Genomic DNA, 20,569 nt, shown 5'->3' with positions numbered 1-20,569 from the left:
GGAAACTACTGGACTTTGGTTTGCGGTTTTGCATTACAAAGGAACCATGGTAGGTGAAACAAACTTATAAGCAATAATTAAATTAAGTGATTGGTTTCAAGTAGACAGTAATAAAATTTCAAAGTTCAAATTATGAATACATAGTGATCACCCACCATGTAGTCTAATAAAAAGGCATAATATTGACTCTTAGAATGAACCACCCCTTATATAATTATATGGGACTATAAAAGTGGGTGCAACCTATTGCCCGTGTGAGGAAAGGAACACTTCTCCGCTTGATTATTTATGCCTGTGTAACATCAGAAACAGGATGTCAATTTCCATGAAGAAAGGTAAGCATACCTTTTCTTCAATATCTTGTAACTTTCCAATTTTTAAAGGATAAGGCATGTATTTCACAAGATAAGTACAGGTTTCTGATATATAAAATAAGTATAATTATTATACTAACATATACATCTGAATGCCAGTTTGGATTTTAACTGTAAAAACAAAGTTCTCATTTTATACTTAATGTTATTTTGTTTCAATCTGACATAGTTACCACCATGAACTAGATGAGGTAAAAACTTTTATACATCTAATTTTGTTTGAATTTTTTGAGCTGTGGTTGTCTAGAATTCACTGAGAAGCTTGTGTCTTAGAATCCTAAAAAGGTTTCCTCTAGACTGGGATAAATTAATATATTTTTGAAACAGTCAAACAATAATGTCTTTATAGACTGAAGACAAACTTTGAACTAAAGATATTGTGTTAGCTGCTTAAGATAAATACAATAAAATATTTTTATATAATAAAGTAGCTCAGTATTCTAAAGCTTCCACATATAATAAAATTATTAAATAGCAAAGATTCTTCATGAGATAAGAACTTTTTTTTGTGGTCTTACTAGTGTGGGTTGTGGTGTGAAATGATCTGGGTATAAATTAAGTGCATAGCAAGGAAAGTTGCACCATAGAAGATTTTTATAATTAATAAGTACCTTAAACTGTACTTCCAAATCCTATAAAGTATTACTTGTATTTAGAGAAATCTACTATATCTCTCATTCACTGGCAGATATCACGGAAACATTTTAAATTTTGGCAACTGCTTCAGGTTAAATAGTTAGAATTAAAAATTCACAACAGAAAGATTAAGTTCATCATCTGATTAAGTTAAGTAATCAAATATGTGCATGGTCACAATAATTTAATACAAATAAGATACATGTATACATCTTATTTTATTCTAAAATTTGAAATACAATTTGCTGTAAAACAAATGACTCTTAGCAAGATTTCCTTTGTCTGGAGGCCAACTTAATTAGCTTTTTTAATATCTCACATTTTAAATAATCTTATCAGATTTGGCTTTTTATTAATTGCTTTAATAGTCACTCTAGATCATGGTTGCCAAGAGCCCTGGGAATGATGCTGCTTTGGATAACCTGTGTATATCAGCTTGTCTTCTGGGGAGTAGAAAGAGCAAGATATGCTTAGGTTTCTCTATAACAAAGTACATTAAGTTTCTCTGATTACCAGTAGAAAACAGCATTTCATAGATGTCAAAGTGGTGTGTGGGTGTGGGTGTGTAATTTATCTCATTACTTATCCATATTAAACAAAATTTTCCATCTGGAACTCAGTTGTCACCAAACTAAAGACACAGCTTTATGAGTAGTAGACTCTCAATGAACATTAGCTCCTTCCTTCCTCCCTGACCCAATACTTTTCTGTCATTCAAATATTTCAAGACAGGCTATAAAGTTATTTTCTCCTTTCCATATGATTTGGAAGAAACAGAATAGAATTTTTTAATTACACAGAAACTAAAAGAAAGCAATTGGATTGAGATTGTTGTCTAAACATGCATATCTACCCTCCTTCCCATCTGAAATCCTATAAAACAGCAAAAAAAAAAAAAAAAAAGTTTTCAAAGAAAAAGTAAATCCAAAACAGGGTGAAAAAAAGAATGCCACCAACAGACTAGAAATGTCAAAGGATTCTGGAAAGATAGACAGTAGATAGGATTGAATATACAAAGTTGTTAAACTGAAGCAAAACATGAACTAAACATAGGCAAAAGAATGCTGTGATGGGAAGAGTGAAGGAGGAGATCTGAACACAAAGTCAATTGCCACAAGATACAAAGACAGCTTCAAGCATTCATCAGACAAGTTATTAATTGAGAAACGAAGGTGAGAGCTAGGCTAGCAAGCACCACTCCCCTCTCTGATCTGTACTAAGCAACAGGCAGCAAAAGTGTCTGCCCATAGGCTAAGGCAGAGTGTGGGCAAGTGGGCCCTGAGGCAGAGCAATGCTCCAGGAAGGACAAGGAGCTCCTGTTCCCAGAATGGGAGCTGAAGCACATAGTGCTGCCCTCCTAGCGGCACAGCCAGCCTCTGTCATCAGAGACTGATCTTAGTGACTAGAGGAGGTAAGTGGACAGAGATCTAAAACACAAAAATGAGCAGAGAGATTATTGAACATTAGAAGGAACTAACATTATTATAATGAGAAAATGAGGTTAATAGGACAAGCAAAGCAGGGCATTAGAATAAAATAAAATTTAAAATGTGAGAATATGTTACATTGACAAAGACTCAATTGGAGACTTTGAAATAAAACTTTCTTCATGCAATTAAAATGTATATATATATATATATTTGATAGATCCATATAACTGAAAAACAAAACAGTGGGCTGAAAGATCAACTCAAAGAATATTACTATAATACAATATAAAAGGACAAAGAAAAAATGTTAATGATAAGCTTAAGATGCAAGGAAAATGGGTTAAGAAATTTTAATATGCACTCAGAAAAATCAGACAGAGAAAATGGAAAGTATAGGAGCATCTATATGTTCAGCTAGAAATAGACACTGAACATCAATTCCTCCTTCTTTTGCCAACGGCATACTTCAGTTTCTCTTAGGGCAATGGAAACTATTCTTGTCTCATTCTCAATCCATTCTGAGTTTACTCAAATTCAATTTGGGTAAAGCTGGCTCCATGCCTGATTTCAACAGAGGGCATGAATCTCAGGTCTGCATAATCAGATTATTGTTTTTCTGGCTATGGTGACTAGCTAAGAAATTGAAATCATAACCCAATTACAGCCAGTAATACACCATGGAATTTTACAGAGCTGGTAGAAAATTCAGTCATCATACCACTGGACATAAACTTGGAAGATTTCAGCCTGAGGCTGCCATAGATAAAGAGGTGAGCCTTCAAAGAAGTAGTAAAATTTCTTCCTATAAAAAAAATTAAAAGAAAGACAAAATCAGCTTTAATGAGAGTGAGACTCTGGTACTTAAATAAGTACCAACATAGGCCATTTTAGTACTGGGATCAATTAGTTTATCTTTTTGTTAAGTCATTTTAGTTGTGTTTTTCTACCACTTGCCATGAAAAGATGACTGAGATATGCAGAAATAAATAATAATACCAATATAATGGAATAAAATTTCCCAAAGCCAAAGAAAGATAATTACTGGATTGAAATGATATTTCCCGCTAATTGTTTTAGAGTACAGAACAAGGTAAACATTAGAAAATCTTTATTGAGTTGCATAGTGGTGATATTTCAGAATACCAAGAAGGAATATAAAAATTCTAAAAGAGTTTAGAGAGAAAATAAAATAACTTATAAAGAAATGAATTAGAAACAGATTGATATGACACTTTATCTGCAAAATTGATATTAAGAAGTAACATCAAAATCTTCCAATTTCTGGAGAAAACAACTTTGAAAGAATTTTGTATTTATTTAAACAATTATTCAATAGGAAGCCAAAATAAGGACAATGTCAGTACATTAAAAGTTAAAAGAAATTTTAGTACCAACATACCACCTCTGGAAGAATTATGTGTGTATAGAATGCAGAAAAACTAATTTGAATACAAGACAAAGAATGACAAAAATTACAGAATGTATAACTATGGATGGGAGAAGTGGTAAAGGAAGACCTAAGCTTATTATATTCTAAATGAGAAAGTATAATAATTAACTCTTGAGTTTGATAAAAATCTTAAGCTTAAGTGTGATTGTTAAAATTCAGGAAAATCATAAGAAAAAGTAGAATGTGCAAGGGCCTGGCGTGGTGGCTCACGCCTGTAATCCTAGCACTTTGGGAGGCTGAGGCGGGTGGATCACGAGATCAGGAGATCGAGACCATCCTGGCTAACACGTTGAAACCCCATCTCTACTAAAAATACAAAAAAATTAGCCGAGCATGGTGGCAGATGCCTGTAATCCCAGCTATTCGGGAAGCTGAGGCAGGAGAATTGCTTGAACCCGGGAGGCAGAGGTTGCGGTGAGCCAAGATCACACCATTGCACTCCAGCCTGGGCGACAGAGCAAGACTCTGTCTCAAAAAAAATAAATAAATAAAAAGTAGAATGTGCATTCCCCAAATCAGTAAAGGTTAAAACAAAATGCACAAGGTGAACCTAACCAGGAAGAGGAAATAAAACAATAAAAAAGAAAACAGGAAAATTTTTAAGTCATATGAAAAGAACAAATGCAAACGTATCCATGATCACAATCAATATAAATAAACTAAACTTCCCAATTAAAAAGAAGATTGGGTTAAAAAAAAAATAAAACCAACTCTAAGCTGCTTGCATGCGACACATCTAAAGGGAAAAAAAGTACAGATAAACGTTGAAACTAAAAAATAGAAAAATATGTTAGAAAAATAGTAACAAAGAGAAAGATGGTAAGGCAGTGTTAATATTTAGTAAAAATGAAATTCAAGTATAAAAAAATTAAAGAAGATAAATATATATTTCATATTGATTAGATTATAATTCAAGGTATAAATTTACCACCATTGTTATGAACATTTCTGTATTAAAAACATAGTTTATAAGTATATAAATAAATAACTGATTATATACATGACTAAACTGTCAATTCCACAACTGTGGTGGAATCCCTTACTGTACATGTTTGCATATCAAGTAAATGAAAAATAATGAGGTAGAAGACTTGAAGAACAATTGATAAGATTTAGCTAATGAATTTATATAAAATGTTATATTAAAAATACTACCTTAAATGGAACTTCAGCCATATATTGGACGATAGAATCTCAACAAATTTTTAAAAAGTGTAGGCAATATAAGATAACTGAGCACTATCAATAAAATCACAAACTAACAAGAAAAAGTTTGTTTCGAAAAGTCCCTAGCCATTGAACATTTAAAACATCATTTTCAATATTTGCATTGAAAAGGAAATTAGAATTCAAATGTTAGAGTTAGTAAGAAATAACTTTTAAAAGCATGCTTTTTCAACACTGATGAGACAACAAAAGTGATTCTCAAATAAAATTTTATCACTGGCCAGGTGCTGAGGTCGGGTTTGTAATCCCAGCACTTTGGGAGGCTGAGGCGGGCAGATCACGAGGTTGGGAGTTCGAGACCAGCCTGGCCGACAGAGTGAAACCCCATCTCTCCTAAAAATACAAAAATCAGCTGGGTGTGGTGGCAGGCGCCTGTAATCCCAGCTACTCAGAAGGCTGAGGCAGGAGAATTGCTTGAACCAGGGAGGCAGAGGTTGCAGTGAGTCAAGATCATGCCACTGTACTCCAGCCTGGGCAACAGAGCTAGACCCTGTCTCAAAAAAAAAAAAATATCATTTTAAGTGCACGTATAAAATAATTTAAAACGGACAAAATAAATAAAGTAAGATAATTTTTAGAAAAACTTCAAAATCAATTCTCAAATAATTTCACATGAAAAAGAAGCTAAATAGGAAGGATAAAAGCAGAAAACATTTCATAAGAAACAAAAAAATAGAAAATAGGACAGCTAAAACCAAAAGTTGTTTCTTTAAAAAATCAAATCTCTAAGAAATAAAAAAAAATCTTACAAATTACAAATAAACATCAGAAGCAAGACAGTGGGAACAGATATAGAGAAGATTTAGAAATTTATGAGGATACTATGAATCCCAATACATTTTTTAAAATGTTTATGAAATGGATTATTTTCAAGGAAACTAAAAATTGATAAATTTGACTCAAAAAGACAGAAAATCTAAATAGACAATAACAATACAAAAATCAAAAATACAGTCAAATGCTGAGCCCTAAAATACATCATATTTTAATGGTATCATAGGTGAGTGCTTCCAAAACTAAAATAGATTATAACCTAAACAGTTCTGTAGCCTAATGAAATTCCAGATTGAAATAAAATTTAAAATGACTGTAAGAATAAGAAGCAGATACGTTCATCTATACAAATTTGTCAACTTTCATCTCTGTGACTATGATTATATGTTCAGCTTTTTTAACTAGTACCCAGCTTTCGACTCACTGAACAACAATAAAAAAGCAATTATTTTACTTAATAAATACACATTCATGTAGATAATGACCCTAAGAATTCAGGATAAAAACTAAAATTTAAATTAAAAATATCTGAACAGAAACAGGAGTAGCTACAAACCACATGGGAAACAGATTCTACAGTTTAAATCCGAGAAAGTTACAGAAAAATGTTTTTTTTGTTTGTTTGTTTTTTGTTTTTGTTTTTTGAGATGGTCTCGCTCTGTCACCCCTGCTGGAGTGCAGTGGTGTTATCTCGGCTCACTGCAAGCTCCGCCTCCCGGGTTCATGCCATTCTCCTGCCTCAGCCTCCCGAGTAGCTGGGACTACAGACCCCTGCCACCATGCCCGGCTAATTTTTTTTTTTTTTTTTTGTATTTTTAGTAGAGACGGGGTTTCACCATGTTAGCCAGGATGGTCTCGATCCCTTGACCTCGTGATCCACCCGCCTCGGCCTCCCAAAGTGCTGGGATTACAGGCGTGAGCCACCGTGCCCGGCCAGAAAATATTTTTAAAAATTAATCAAAACCTAGAGTTGCTGTGATATTCATCTAAAACGTCCAGTTATAAGCCAAAATGTTATAAGACAAGCAAAGAAACAAGTCAGTGTAGCCCATACTCAGAAAGAGGAAAAAAGGAACAAACAGAAACTAATTCTATTTGAGTATAGATGTTAGATTTAGCAGTTTAGTATTTCAAATCAGCTAATATAAAGATGTTGAACGATAAAGAAAACATTTTCAAAGAATTAAAGGAAAATATGTTGAGAATGACAAAACAACAAGGGAATTTTAATAAATATAAACTAAAAACAAAAAGAACCAAATGGGCATTCTAGAGTTGAAAAGACAATAATATAAATGAAAAATTTACTAGTAGGCTCAATAGCAGATTTGGAAACAATGAAGAAATAGTAAACTTGAAGACAGATAAATAAAAATTAATCTAAAGCAGAGATAAAAAAGACTAAAAATATTGAACAGAAACATGGACAACATTAAGTTTACCAGCATATACATAATGGAAGTCCCAAAAAGAAAAGAGCAAGAGAAAGGAGAAGAAAAATTGTTTGAAGAAATTATGACTGAAAACTGTTCAAATTTGAAAAAAAAAGTATTAATCTACAAATTCAAGAAGGTCCATGAACACTAAGGAAGTTAAACACAAAGATGTCAATACATGGATACCTTAGAGTCAAGTTGCTGAAAGACAGAGAAAAATCTTGAAATTAGGAAGAGAAAAACTACTTATCTAATTGAAAAAAAAAAAAGATAATTTGTTGACTTCTCATTGAAAACAATGGAGGCCAGAAAGCAATGTAATAATACTCAAAGTGATGAAAGAAATGTGTATCAAACAAAACTTCTATATCCAGCAAAAAGTATTCCTTATTTTATTTTCCAAGCAGATTTGCCTTATTAGATGTTCTAAAAGAAATCCTTCATATTGAAAGAAAATAATAGCAGACAGTAACTCAAATCTATTAGAATAAATGAAGACCACTAGCTATGGTAAATAAGTAGGCAAATATAAAAGTCCGTGTGTGTGTTTGTGTATCCTATTTTCTTCCTTTAATTTCTTTTAAAAATATGAAATTGTTTAAAAAGAAGAATTATAACACACTATTTTAGAGTATATACCATGCATAGATGTATAAATGTATTACATATGACAATAATAACATAAAATGGGAGAGGAAATTGTGATACATTGGAGGAACATTGCCATAGTTTACTGAATTAAACAAGTATTAACCTAAAGTAGACTGTAATAAGTTAAAGATGAACATTGTAATCACTATACTATGAAAATAACCTGAAAACATCCAAACAATCTACCAATGAATTAAAATGGTATGTTAAGACAATTGTTGGATACAAAAGAAGGCAGTAGAGAAAAAACAGAGTGAAAGAAAAATATGTGATACAAACAAACAAATATTAAAATGGCAGTTCCATATCAATAATCATATTAAATGCCAATGATATAATGAGTAAATATTGTAATTAAAAGGGAGAGACTGTCAATCTGTATAAAAGAGAAAGATTCAACTATATGCTATTTATAAGAAACAGTTTAAAAACAAATAGATTAAAATTAACAGGATGGAAAAAGATCTGCCATGTGAATGGTAAGCATAAGTGATCTGGCATGACAATATCAGATAGAAGAGACTTTAAAATAAGAAATATTACTAAAGACCATAAAGGAAATTTCATAAAGATAAAAAGGAAAATATAGTGGGAAGAAAATAATTATAAGTATGCATGCATCTAAGAACAAAGACACTCGCTCAATGGAGTATAAATCCTGACAGAATTGTGAGAAGAAATAGACAATTTAACAATTATAATTTGATATTTTAATATTCTCAGTAACTGAAAACATAATAAATAGAAAATCACTAAGAATATAGAAAACTTGAGCAACACTATCACCGAAGTATACCCAATAACATACTCAGAAACTTTACCAAATGATAACAGAATATACATTATTTTCAAGTGTATGTAGAACAGTCTACAAGATAGACCATATGCTAGGCATAAAATGTTTCAACAATTCTACATTTGAATTTACGTGGATTGAAACAATACAAAGTATGTTCTTTGACCACAAACAGGGTGAATTGAATATCAACAACAGAAATAAATTTGGGAAAATCCCACATACTTGAAAATTAAGCAACAGAGTTCCAAAAGTAATTTGTGAGCCAAAGAAGAAACCAGAACTGAAAACACGCCAAATCAAAATTTATGAAATGCAGCTACTGTAAAGTTGAGTAAGTATTTTGTATCTTTAAATAATTATATTAGAAGAAAGATCCAAAATCAACAACTGAATGTTCTACCTCAAAAAGGTAAAGGAAGAAGAGCAAATTGAACCCAAATAATTAGAAAGAAAAATTAAAGAAAGAAAAAAATGAAACAAAAGTAGAGAAACAATAGAGGAAATCAATAAAATCAAAAGTTGGTTCTTTGAAAAACAATCAACAAAACTGATAAACTATTAGCTAGGAAAGAGATTACATGAATGACAAAAAACAGGAATGAAAGAAGGGGCATTATTACACACCCTACAATAAACTGATTGACTAAATTGATTGTAAAGGAATTCTATGAACAACTTTGTGCCAACACAAACACATGGACAACTTAGATTAAATGGACAAACTTCTCAACAAATTACCAAAATTTACTCAAGCAAAAATATTAAATCAAAATAGCTCTATAAAAGATAAAAATTGAATTAGTAATTAAATATCTTCCCAAAGGCCTGCACTGGTGAATTCTATTAAACCTTTAAAAAAATAATACCAATATTATACAAACTACTTCAGAAAATAGAAGACAACAGTTTTAACCTTATTCAGGGAGGCCACTACTATACTGATAGCAAAGCTGTACAAAGATATCACAAAAAGAGGCAACTACAGATCAATATTCTTCATGAGCCTAAACACAGAAATCTTTGACAAAATATTAGCAACCTGAATCCAGTAACATATGAAAAGGTTGGTTTAATATTAGAATATCTATTAATATAAAATAAGTGGGAAAAAAAAACATGATCATCTCAATAGTTGTAGAGACAGTATCAGACAAAATTCAACACCCACTCTTGATAAAAACAAAGAATAAAAATATTTTCCTCAACCTGATAATAGACATCTATGAAAATCCTACTTTAATGTCATATTTAACATTGAAAGATATTGCTTTCCCCCTAAGATTGGGAAAAAGGTAAGGATATCCACTCTCTCCTCTTCTATTCAACAATGTCCTAGAGCTTCTAATCAGTGATTGAGGTGGAAAAAAAAATTAAAGGCATACAATTGCAAAAGGAAGAAGCAAACTGTCTTTATTAGCGTTGTCTTATATGTTTAAGATTCTAAAAAGTCTCTTAAAAATCTACTAGAATTAATAAGCAAAGTTAGTAATACTGTAGAAAACAAGATCATTTTGAAAATTCAATTGTATTTCTGTAAACAGCAAATCATCTGATGGTAAAATTAAGAAAATCATTTCATTTAAAATAGCTTAAAATTAATAAAATCCTTAGGAATACATTTAACCAAAAATATGCATGAACTGTACACGGAAAACTACAAAGCACTGCTGAGAGAATCAAGACAGATCTATATAAATTGAAAATATACCATGTTTATGGATCAGAAGACTCAATATTTTAAAAATGGCCCTTCCCACCAAATCAATCTATAGACTAAATGCAACAGGCATACCCAGAAACAATGCTTCATCAGCCATCAAGGCATCCTTCCATCTAGTCAAGTTGACACCTAATATTAACCATCATACTACCCATCTGACAAGAGATTAATAACCTGAATATATAAGTCAAGACCATGTGGTATTGGCTTAAATATAGAGATATTAATCAATGGAAGAAGATAGGGGTCTAGAAACAAACTCTTACATTTGTAGTCAATTGATTTTTGGCAATGGTTTGAAGGCAGTTCTATGAGGGATGTATAGTTTTTTAACAACTAGTAACAGTTGTATATCCATATGCAGTAAAAATGAACTTAGACCTCTACCCCACAACCTGAACAAAAAATTAACTCAAAATTGATCTAGTTAAGAGCTGACACTTCTAGAAGAAAATACTGAAGAGAAGCTTTTTAATTTTGAATTGGCAAAAGTTTCTTTGGCACCCAAAACACAATATAGGAAATTAACAAATTAGACTTTTATCAAAATTAAAAGTTTTGCTTTTCAAAAGGCACTATTAAGAAAATAAAGAGAAATAACAGCTTCTGAAAAAACTTTGCAAATTATTTATCTGATTAAAGAGTTATATTTAGAATAAAGAACTCTTACAATTTAATAGTAAGAAGACAACGCAATTTAAAAAGAGGCAAAAGAATTTAATAAACATTTCATCAAGAAAATATATGAGTGAATAATAAGACATGATAATATGGACAATATCATTAGCCATTAGGGAAATACTAATTAGAGACTCAATGGTATATACCACTAGAATGACCATAATAAAAAAAGATTGACAATACTAAGTTTTGTGAGGCTATGGAGTAAGTAGAATCCTCATACACTGCTGGAGGCCATATAAAATGGTACATCCACTTTGGAAGGCAATTTGGCAGTTTCATACAAAGCCAAACACATACTTATCACATTACTCAGCAAGTCCACTACTAGGTATCTCTCTAAACAAGAGAAATAAAAATGTATGTCCACAGATTTGTATGAAAATGTTCAGAGCAGCATTATTTATAATAGACCCAAACTGGAAATAATTCAAATGTCTACCAACTGGTAAATGGGTAAAGAAAACATGGTATACCCATACAATGGAATACTATTGATCAATAAAAAGGAAGAAACTACTGATATATAGTACAATGTGGGTTAATCTCAAGTGTATTATACTAAGCAAAAGAAGCCAGATACTAAATATTACATAGTGTATGACTCCATGTATCTGAAATTTCTAGAAAAGGCTAAACTATAGAGATAGAAAGTGTGCTCCAAAGACAGATTGAAGGTTGCTTAGGGGTCTGGGTGGGGGAGGGATTTACTGCATCTGGGTCTAAGGAAACTTTTTGGATTGATGGAGATATTCTAAAACTGGATTGTGGAGATAGTTGTATACTTGTATAAATTTACTACAAGTCATCAAACTGTGCACTTTCCATGGGTGCATTTTATGTTTTGTTTCATAAAAGATGCTATTTTCCTTAGCATGTATATTGGGCCCCTTTTCATTAATAATATATCTGGATTAGTGACTTTAAAAATAAATATTTTTATAATTAATTTATAAACAAAACATTTTTAAATTTAAGGAACAAAATAATTAAGGAGAATTTTGGTAATTTAGATTTTTTTCATAAAATGTTATTGAGCAATATGTGCATATAACTATATTTTCCTTGATAATTTAAATAAAATTATTTATTATTATTACTTTTCATTTTCTTGAATAAGGTCCTGTGTAATGTCAAATTGTAATTTGATAATAAAAATTACCTTCAGAAAATTTCTAGGAAGGTTTCTTTTCTCTAATAATTATCATTTTAAGAGTATAATTGATATAAAAAGCTTGCACATTACTGCTATTCATCAATAAACTTCAAATGAAATAAGATCTTGATTGTAAATAGCTAGATACCATCTTGTTCCAGTTTACATTTTGCATTTTAAGACCAAGATTTGCAATTAATCTTGCAATTAGAGGAAGTTGCCCTGCCTGCCTATGAAAAAGATATTTTTGATGGGTAGGAAATAATTTAATGATTAAGAAGAAACAGTCATGGGAATTCCTGAGAGGTCTTAGGAAGACACTGCCTGAAAAATGCCTAAAATGAACAAGACCCCTATAATATTTTTTAAAAATGAAACTATCTTTTAATCTCTTTGCTTTTATAAGCAGAAAGCAGGAAAAAAATCATATCTATAATATTAACCAACTGTATTTTTCAGTGTTAAAGACAGAGAAGACAAATTAAAAAGAATACATGCTTTGGAGAATGTCAGTGGGGTAGAGAAGCAAGAATGCAGACTCCAGGGGATATTACAAAGGAGGGGTGCTGTTGGCCTGGAGCCACCCTTCTCCCAGAATTCCCCTCAACCATCCATTGCTGGAGTTCCCTGCACTGGCCCACGCTGCCCCCCCACACCCCTGTCACCCCCTGTCTCTCGGGGCCAACAGGGCCATCTGATGCTTGCTGCCATGACATGCCCACTGCCCCAGCTTCCAAAATGACCACTTCGAACATCCTCTTTATTCGGTTTTTGCCTTAGTGACCCTTGCCAGCTAAGTGTTGTGAGAAAAGCAATCGATCAAAATAATCAATGATAAAAAATAAAAAGTCTTAATATTCCTATGAGGTATTTCCATTTTAAAACATTAAACTGGTATATGGAAAATATCAGGTAGGCAGCAATGGCTCAATGAGAGTTATTCTTTTTACCCAACCCTCTGATTCTTTTCTTTATTGGTTTCTCCAAATGCGTTACCTCCTTCAACTAAATCATAGCAAGCTGTGCAACTGATTCTTATCTTGCATACCCTGAACACAGATGCTGATGAGAAAAGAGTGCAAAGGTGAAGTTGAACACCTGTATCCTCCAGCAAGCCATACTCATGGATTCATGATGTGGTTAAGTTCAATATTATCCTTCCAAGGAATTCCACCCCAGGGGTGGAATTGATGGCAACCTGCCATATCCATTGGAAGATTTAGGGGGACCTTTCATGGTTCCTCAACATCATCATGTCCACTCTGCCTAGCCCTAAGCTCAGCCCACCATAGCCCCTAGGTCAGACAGTCCACAAACCGTTACTGAGTGCACCTATGCCAGGTCCTGGATCCACGGGGGTCTTGAGTTAAGTGCTGGAGATGAGCAGGTGAATACGACAATCCAGGGCCTTCAGGAAGCACCGTCTGTCAAAGCAAAAGGCTGTCAAAGCTACATTCTGTCCTGTGCAAGGTATAATCAGCCTTGGAAAGAAAGTTTCTTGCGTTCTAGCCTTGTAAACCTGAACTTACGGCAACAGTTTCCTTGTCTGTACCAGACAGTTCCCTTGTCTGTACTTAAAAGTAGAACCAGCCTCTTCGATTGAGACACTTCGATTGACACTTAATGAAGAGCAGTCCTATAAATATAAGTCTCTCAAATGAAGCTGGGGGCAAACAAACTTGCACCAGTCAGCAGTGGCTTACGTTTAACCTCACCTTTTTATTAACCACTCTTTAACACCAAAGTGTGAGGGGGATCACTGTTATTATCCACAGGAAATGAGACCTGATATTCACAGGGACTTAATCTAGTCCCTCAAACCAGTGCTAGGATGTAGCTATTGTCTCAAACGTTTGGAATGAGAAGTTTTGTTAAAAACGTTATTTCCAAATCAAAGAGGCCCCCAGAAGAAGGTGCACGTGGTGGGAAACACAGGTCTGTAGGATTTTAGTTAGAAAAAACTCCTGAAAACTAAAAATCTTTCCAATGTACCCAGTCATTCCCTCTTCCTCTCTCTTTACACCCCCCACCCCCCACCCAACACACACACACACACACACACACACACACACACACACACACTCACATGCAAGGTTGTGGGGCAGGGCAAGGGGCCTCTTAGTTTGTTTATTATAACAAATTCTCTGCAATCCACCCCGACCTGACACGCTTGACTCCGTCAGTGCGCTGCTGCAGCTACAGGACAGCGGGACAGGCGAGTCACTTTGTCCCTGAAGGGGCGAGTCCAAGGCAGACGCGGCGCCGCCGCTCTCTTTGCGAAGGAGGTCTGCGTTTCTACCTCCTCTCCGCGCCCCGCCTGCTTCCTGCACTACAAAAGTAGCGCGGGCCTGAGAACTCCTTCCAGAAGTTCTCCAGGGCTTCCGCAGAACGACTTTTTCGTTGCCCGTGAGCTGCAGCGCGGGAGAGCTCGGGCTCGCGCGGACCCCAGCGCCTGGCCGGCTGACAGCGCTCTCTCGCCCCAGGTGCCCGCGCGCGCGGTGAGCAGCTGCACCAGGTGGCGTCCGGGGTGGGGTCAATGAAGTGCAGCCTGAGGAAGATGTGGCGCCCTGGAGAAAAGAAGGAGCCCCAGGGCGTTGTCTATGAGGATGTGCCGGACGACACGGAGGATTTCAAGGAATCGCTTAAGGTACTCTGGGGGCTCGCGGGTCTGGAGGGGTTCCGACGTGCGGGCGGGGGTCGGCTGGAGGTTTCCTTGCGGGCAGCCCTTGGTTTGGAGAAAGCGTGGGGGTTGCAAGCTTTGGGGTGTGTGCACAATCCAAGAGGTGACCCTACTAATGACGCGCCCACACAGCGCCTGCTTTATCTATTTTGTTTGCTTGTTGGTCCAACCGAATTCTTGTTCCTGGACGGGCAACTGCAGTCCAGGGAAACCTACTCAAAAAGTATCTGTATCATCTGGCACAAGATCGGGCAGCTGCCTAAAATCAGGACAATTTGGAATGTGTGCCGTTTCACCTGGACCTTTCCGTAGATTTTTGTTTAGAACCAAATAGCCGAATCTGGTAGTCGTTGGATAACTATTTAAGAGTTATGGGGGTTGAGAAGCCTTCTGGTCTAACAGAGTGAAACAGATAAACCAATTGTCTGCACTTAAAGCGTTGCAGAAAATGTCCCCAATAAAACGGAGGCAGGAGTGGCAAATTCCTTCTCCAGGGGTAGGGGCTTCAGGAAACGCTGTGGGGGAGGTGACCTTTTGAAGATGGGTGGGTGACCTGAGGCTCTAGGATGGGCACTTCTATTACTTATGCAGTTCTCGGACCTAAAGGCAGCACTAGCTACTACCTGATGGCATAGTCTAAGGGATAAATGCTGTTGGGTGCTCAGAGCCCACCACTGGATTTCATCAGATTGTCAGCAGGAGAAAGGGGCTCTTTTAAAATGTTGAGACATCATTAAAAAGGTCTCTCCAAACCCTCATCACAAATCTCTTTCGACAGTGGGACCATGTTAACAGTTTCTTAAGAATTCTCCAGGTTAAAAAAAATGCTTACACAAAAACACACATGCTAATAGATCTTGTTTTATTTGCAAAGTTAAGAACTCACAGATTTCCACTCTGATTTACTCACAAAATGTATTTTTGAATACATTTCAAATTGGCACTTGTAGATTTACCTCACTGTTTTTACCAGCTTCATAATATTCCACTGTATGACTAGATCATGATTTATTTAACCAGTGTTGCACTGATGGACACTTAAGCTGTTTTGTGTTTGTTTTGTTTTGCTGTTACACATGTGACAGAGTATGTCTGTGAGTGTAGATGTAGCTTCTCTGTCTGTCTGTCCCTTGGTACCTTTATGGATATGTCTGTATGTCAAAGTCCTAGCAGGGTCAAGAGGTATGTACAGCTTTAATTTTGGTAGAAATTGACAAATTGCTCTCTAAGCAGGTTGCAGGAATTGGCACTATTGCCAATTGTGTGTGTGAGTCAGGCATGTATAGTTAATCACACACACCAAGTAGCCAGGCCTCCCAAGGTGAGTCCGTTGACATGTCCGGTTTGGCCATAGACATTTTTTGTCCTTCTTAATGTTAGCATGATAACTGGTCTTTTGGCTTACTCCAGAGAACTGAGTCATAAATAGATTTCAACCACTGGAATAGTATCTTTACAATTAATATGGTACAGGAAGAAATTTTAAATTTCTAAAATCACCCATGTGGTTTTATTTTCTAGAGATATTTGCTGAAGGATTTCTTAGCAGCGAGTCTCAAAATTATTTGTCTTCGTGTTTCTAATAGTCTTTATTTAGATTTATCATCTATGTAGAGCAACTTATTTTTTTAAGCCTTTTAGAAGCTACATAGAGTTTGTAGATTGAAGGATTATATATTTTATTTCATTAACTGTGGTAGTTCCATATCATTTTGTAAAAATCTCTTGTTGAACCCATGACAAAGAAACATATATAACACTATGAAGGGTTTTTTAACCTCTAGAGGGTTTTTGGTGGTTTCCTAATTTAAAAGAAAAGCTGTATAACATATTTTCTCCAGCACATACACAGTATCTCAGGAACACTAACAAAACTGAAGGATCACAGAAAACTTACAAGATGAGAAATGTGGAAAAAGAACCATTGGACTGATGCTTTTAGCCTTTTCCAATTATTTTCTTTCAAGATAGTGAATAGTTTAGCATTTGACTTTCTATTTTTTATCTCTCACCTTAGTTTCCAACCTTTTGGCCACATTGCTACTTATATGTATTTCATTAAAGCAACCTAAAACAGATGTATTTGATATCTCTGTTTTAAAGCGTTTAGTTAGAATTAGCTTATCTAAAAGTGACCTAGTCTATTATGTTCTGAATCTAATCATATAGTTCAGATTCCAAAGGAATCTGAAGTTACCCTGTGACAACATGAAACTACACTAAATGAATATATGTTTTGTCTAAATGACATCCTTGGCTTACTTTCAGAAATTTAAAAAATCTCTTCAAAGCCTAACAATGTCAGGTACTGATTGAGATGATCTAGTACGTCTGATATGCTCATGTAAAGTATTTAGATGCTGTTTTGTCATTGTGAATTCAATAGTGCCTTGTGAGCATCTGAACCTAGTACTCCCTCTAAAGAGTGTGGAATTGGGTTTGTGTTGACAGCACATTGCTGAACAGACATCCCAAACTGCTCTTTCCGGCACTAGGGAGTGGGCAGCATAATCCCTTTATTACACAAAGAGCATATCAAATTCAGGTACCAAAATGCTTCAAAATAGATTTAGGCCAACACTTTCTTTGATAGGATGAGACATGGAAAAAGATCCTATTTCTGCAAGAAGCCCATTTTAAATTTATTACTGAATATGTGTAAATTTGGAAGTGGTTGGATGCTCATTGTCATATCCTGTAGTCACTAAAGTTATATGTAGCTTATATGGAATTGAATTTTTTTTAGTTAAAAAGTAACACATCTCAAGAGACTACCATAGAAGAGTGACTTGTTAGGTACTATTCTGTAATAACAGAAGCAAAAACTAAAGTTCAAAAGTTTAAGAAATTAAGTTTTATTATTCCAACCTGACATTTGATGAATAAATCCTGATATTCTAAATCCTTTCTTAGTTATATTAAGGATACATTAAATACCTTAATACTTCATTTTCACTGATAGCTTTTCTTTTCAGTAGTGAGAAATGCTCTAGTTTTCTTTAAAATAACAAACCGGAGTTTGGACATATATTATCATGTGGCATATGTGACTAGTTATGGTCAATGGTAGAATTAAAGCAAGTATCTGAATCATTTGTCTAGGGAAGATTTCTGCATTTCCTTTACAATGAGGAAGAACGGCCTTTATTTCTAAGCATATATGAATGAGTTCATGATAAAAAAATTTATTTCATGTATTGATCAATCTTGGGGCATTTTCTCAAACCTTCTTTGTGTCCGTAAACATTTTGTGTATTTGAAGAAAAATATTTACCTCATATAAGCATGATAGATTGTTTTGGATAATAATAAGCTCTTTCAGGCTATAAAATGATTATAGCCATAAGTTTTGCATATGCTTGTTTGTTATAACGGTGTTTAAATACCTCTAGGTGGTTTTTGAAGGAAGTGCATATGGATTACAAAACTTTAATAAGCAAAAGAAATTAAAAAGATGTGATGATATGGACACCTTCTTCTTGCATTATGCTGCAGCAGAAGGCCAAATTGAGCTAATGGAGAAGATCACCAGAGATTCCTCTTTGGAAGGTAACAAAATATTATAATTCATCTTCCAGAAATCATTCATCCCATTCAATTAACTAGAAAGAATGGAAGGAAGTGATTTTTAAGGGTAGTTAGTGCCAATTATAAAGAGCCTGTATATTTCACTTAGAATTGTGGGTTTTCCTACACACCAGCACTCCTCAACTTCTTCTACTGAAATACTGCAAAGCATATTACAGAGATCTAGGACACCCCACAACAAGCACAGACTTCATTTGAATTTTTAGGTAGATTGTAAGAATGCATGCACATTTGATGTATTCCTTTATACTATTTCCATTGAGGTTATTTTACATTTAAATTATCATCATTAAATAAAATTGACACATCAAGAAGGTGTACCATACTCCCACAGTGATGTTTTCCAGATGCCAGCCTTGTACACTCTACCTTGCTTAGAAAATTCAACTGCAGACAATGAAGGAGGTGGATGCCACAGAGATGAAGGCAGTGAAGTGGTGTGATAAGACCTGTGCTATATAAGATAATTCTGTCAATATTGTGGAAGATGGATTAGAAGTGGAAGCCAAGCTAAAAAGTTATTTTGGTAGTAAAGAGAGGATAGGAGTTCACCAGGGTTGTGAGGCTACAAAAAGGAGACAGGGAGAGGTTCAAGAGATATTGGTGTATAAAGTCAATAGTGCTCGACAGCAGAATAAATGGGAAGAGAAAGGGGCAGGGAGTTAGAACTGACTTTGAAATTCTTAAATTTAGGAGATTAGGCTACTAATTTAATCATCCCCCAAAAGGAAGAATATGAGAAAACAGAAAGGAAGTGAGTGCGAAGGTGTGAGATTTGGTCACAGTGAGTTTCAAAGGCCCAGGGGACATCCACTTGGAAATATCCAGCACACAACAGAAATGTAGAAGGAAAGGGGCTGCCCTACAGGAGCGTGATTGCACAGGAAGTCACTGAGACAGTGGAAATGTGTGAAAATCCTTTAGGGGATCACAAAATTGCTAGCAAAGGTAGCTAAGAGTAGAGTACCAACATCAAGAGACAGATGGCAGAGGAAAAGCCAGAAAAAGATGAAGATAGTGAAAATACACATGCCATGGGTGAAGTTACGGGGACAGAAGAGTTAGAAGGAGCCCTTGCCACAAAGAGATCAAGTAGGAAGGAGATCACGATAAAGCCCCTACATTAGAAGGGTCCAGTGACCTCTATAAAAATAAAAATGATTTCTGAAAAGTGATGAGGATAAAAGCCAAATTCAAGTTATTTAATTAGTGAAGGGGTGTTTGTAAGTATAGATCCCTGTTTAAGTTTGGCGCCAAATGGAATGATGAATGGAGTGATTCTTCTTGATCAGACAGAATGGTCAAGAGATGTGTGTGTGTGGGTGTGTACATGCATGTGTGTGTGTGTTGTTTAGAATGAAACACTTAGACGAACGAAAGGAAATAGTGGAGAGACACATTTTAAAAAGGAGAGAAACAGAAAACATGGCTATATGGTTCCAAGTACCATGTACCGTAGATGGTCTCCAAATCATATTTATGAGCAAATACTTTTTCTCCTTTCCTGGACGTAAAGATATACTGCCACCAATTTACAAGGTTGATAAAGCAGACAGCCTTGTCTATTTTAGAATAGCTATAGGACTTTGCAGGATGAAAAGACATATTACTTATATGCTGAGCTCACGGGGTACATAGTACCATATATGGTATTGTAGAAATATGTGGAAACCACTTGTGGCATCAGGGGCTCAAGCTCAAATTCTAGTCTTGTGGTTTATTAGTAGTGTGTCTTTTTTCTCGTTAACATTTTTTGAATCATTGCTACAGGCCAGGCACTCTGCTGTGATCTTTAAAGACATGACTTAGTATTATTGTCCCAGTAACATTGCAACATCACAAGGTCTCTCTCTCTCTCTCTCTCGTTCTCTTCTCTCTCTCTCTCTCTCTCTGTGTGTGTAGGTATATGAATATATGTTTTTTTAATTTTTTTTTTTTTACCAAGTTTGAATACAAGAAAGCTGAGG

General features: G+C 34.9%; 1 protein-coding gene across 1 annotated transcript in view; it reads left to right on the top strand.

Moving 5' to 3' along the window:
• The first annotated feature begins 14,777 nt into the window (after nt 1-14,777).
• TRPA1 (transient receptor potential cation channel subfamily A member 1) overlaps nt 14,778-20,569 on the top strand; it is a 52,786-nt gene continuing 46,994 nt past the window's right edge. Inside the window, exons 1-2 of the mRNA XM_519806.7 lie at nt 14,778-14,981; nt 18,407-18,563. Of these exons, the coding sequence (XP_519806.3) occupies nt 14,871-14,981; nt 18,407-18,563 (268 nt within the window). The 5' untranslated portion in view covers nt 14,778-14,870. The remainder of the gene's footprint in view (nt 14,982-18,406; nt 18,564-20,569) is intronic.

This window comes from Pan troglodytes, chromosome 7, assembly GCF_028858775.2.
Source record: "Pan troglodytes isolate AG18354 chromosome 7, NHGRI_mPanTro3-v2.0_pri, whole genome shotgun sequence".
NCBI lineage: Eukaryota > Metazoa > Chordata > Mammalia > Primates > Hominidae > Pan > Pan troglodytes.
The sequence above is the reverse complement of the archived record's forward strand: the minus strand, read 5'-3'. Positions and strand labels throughout refer to the sequence as shown.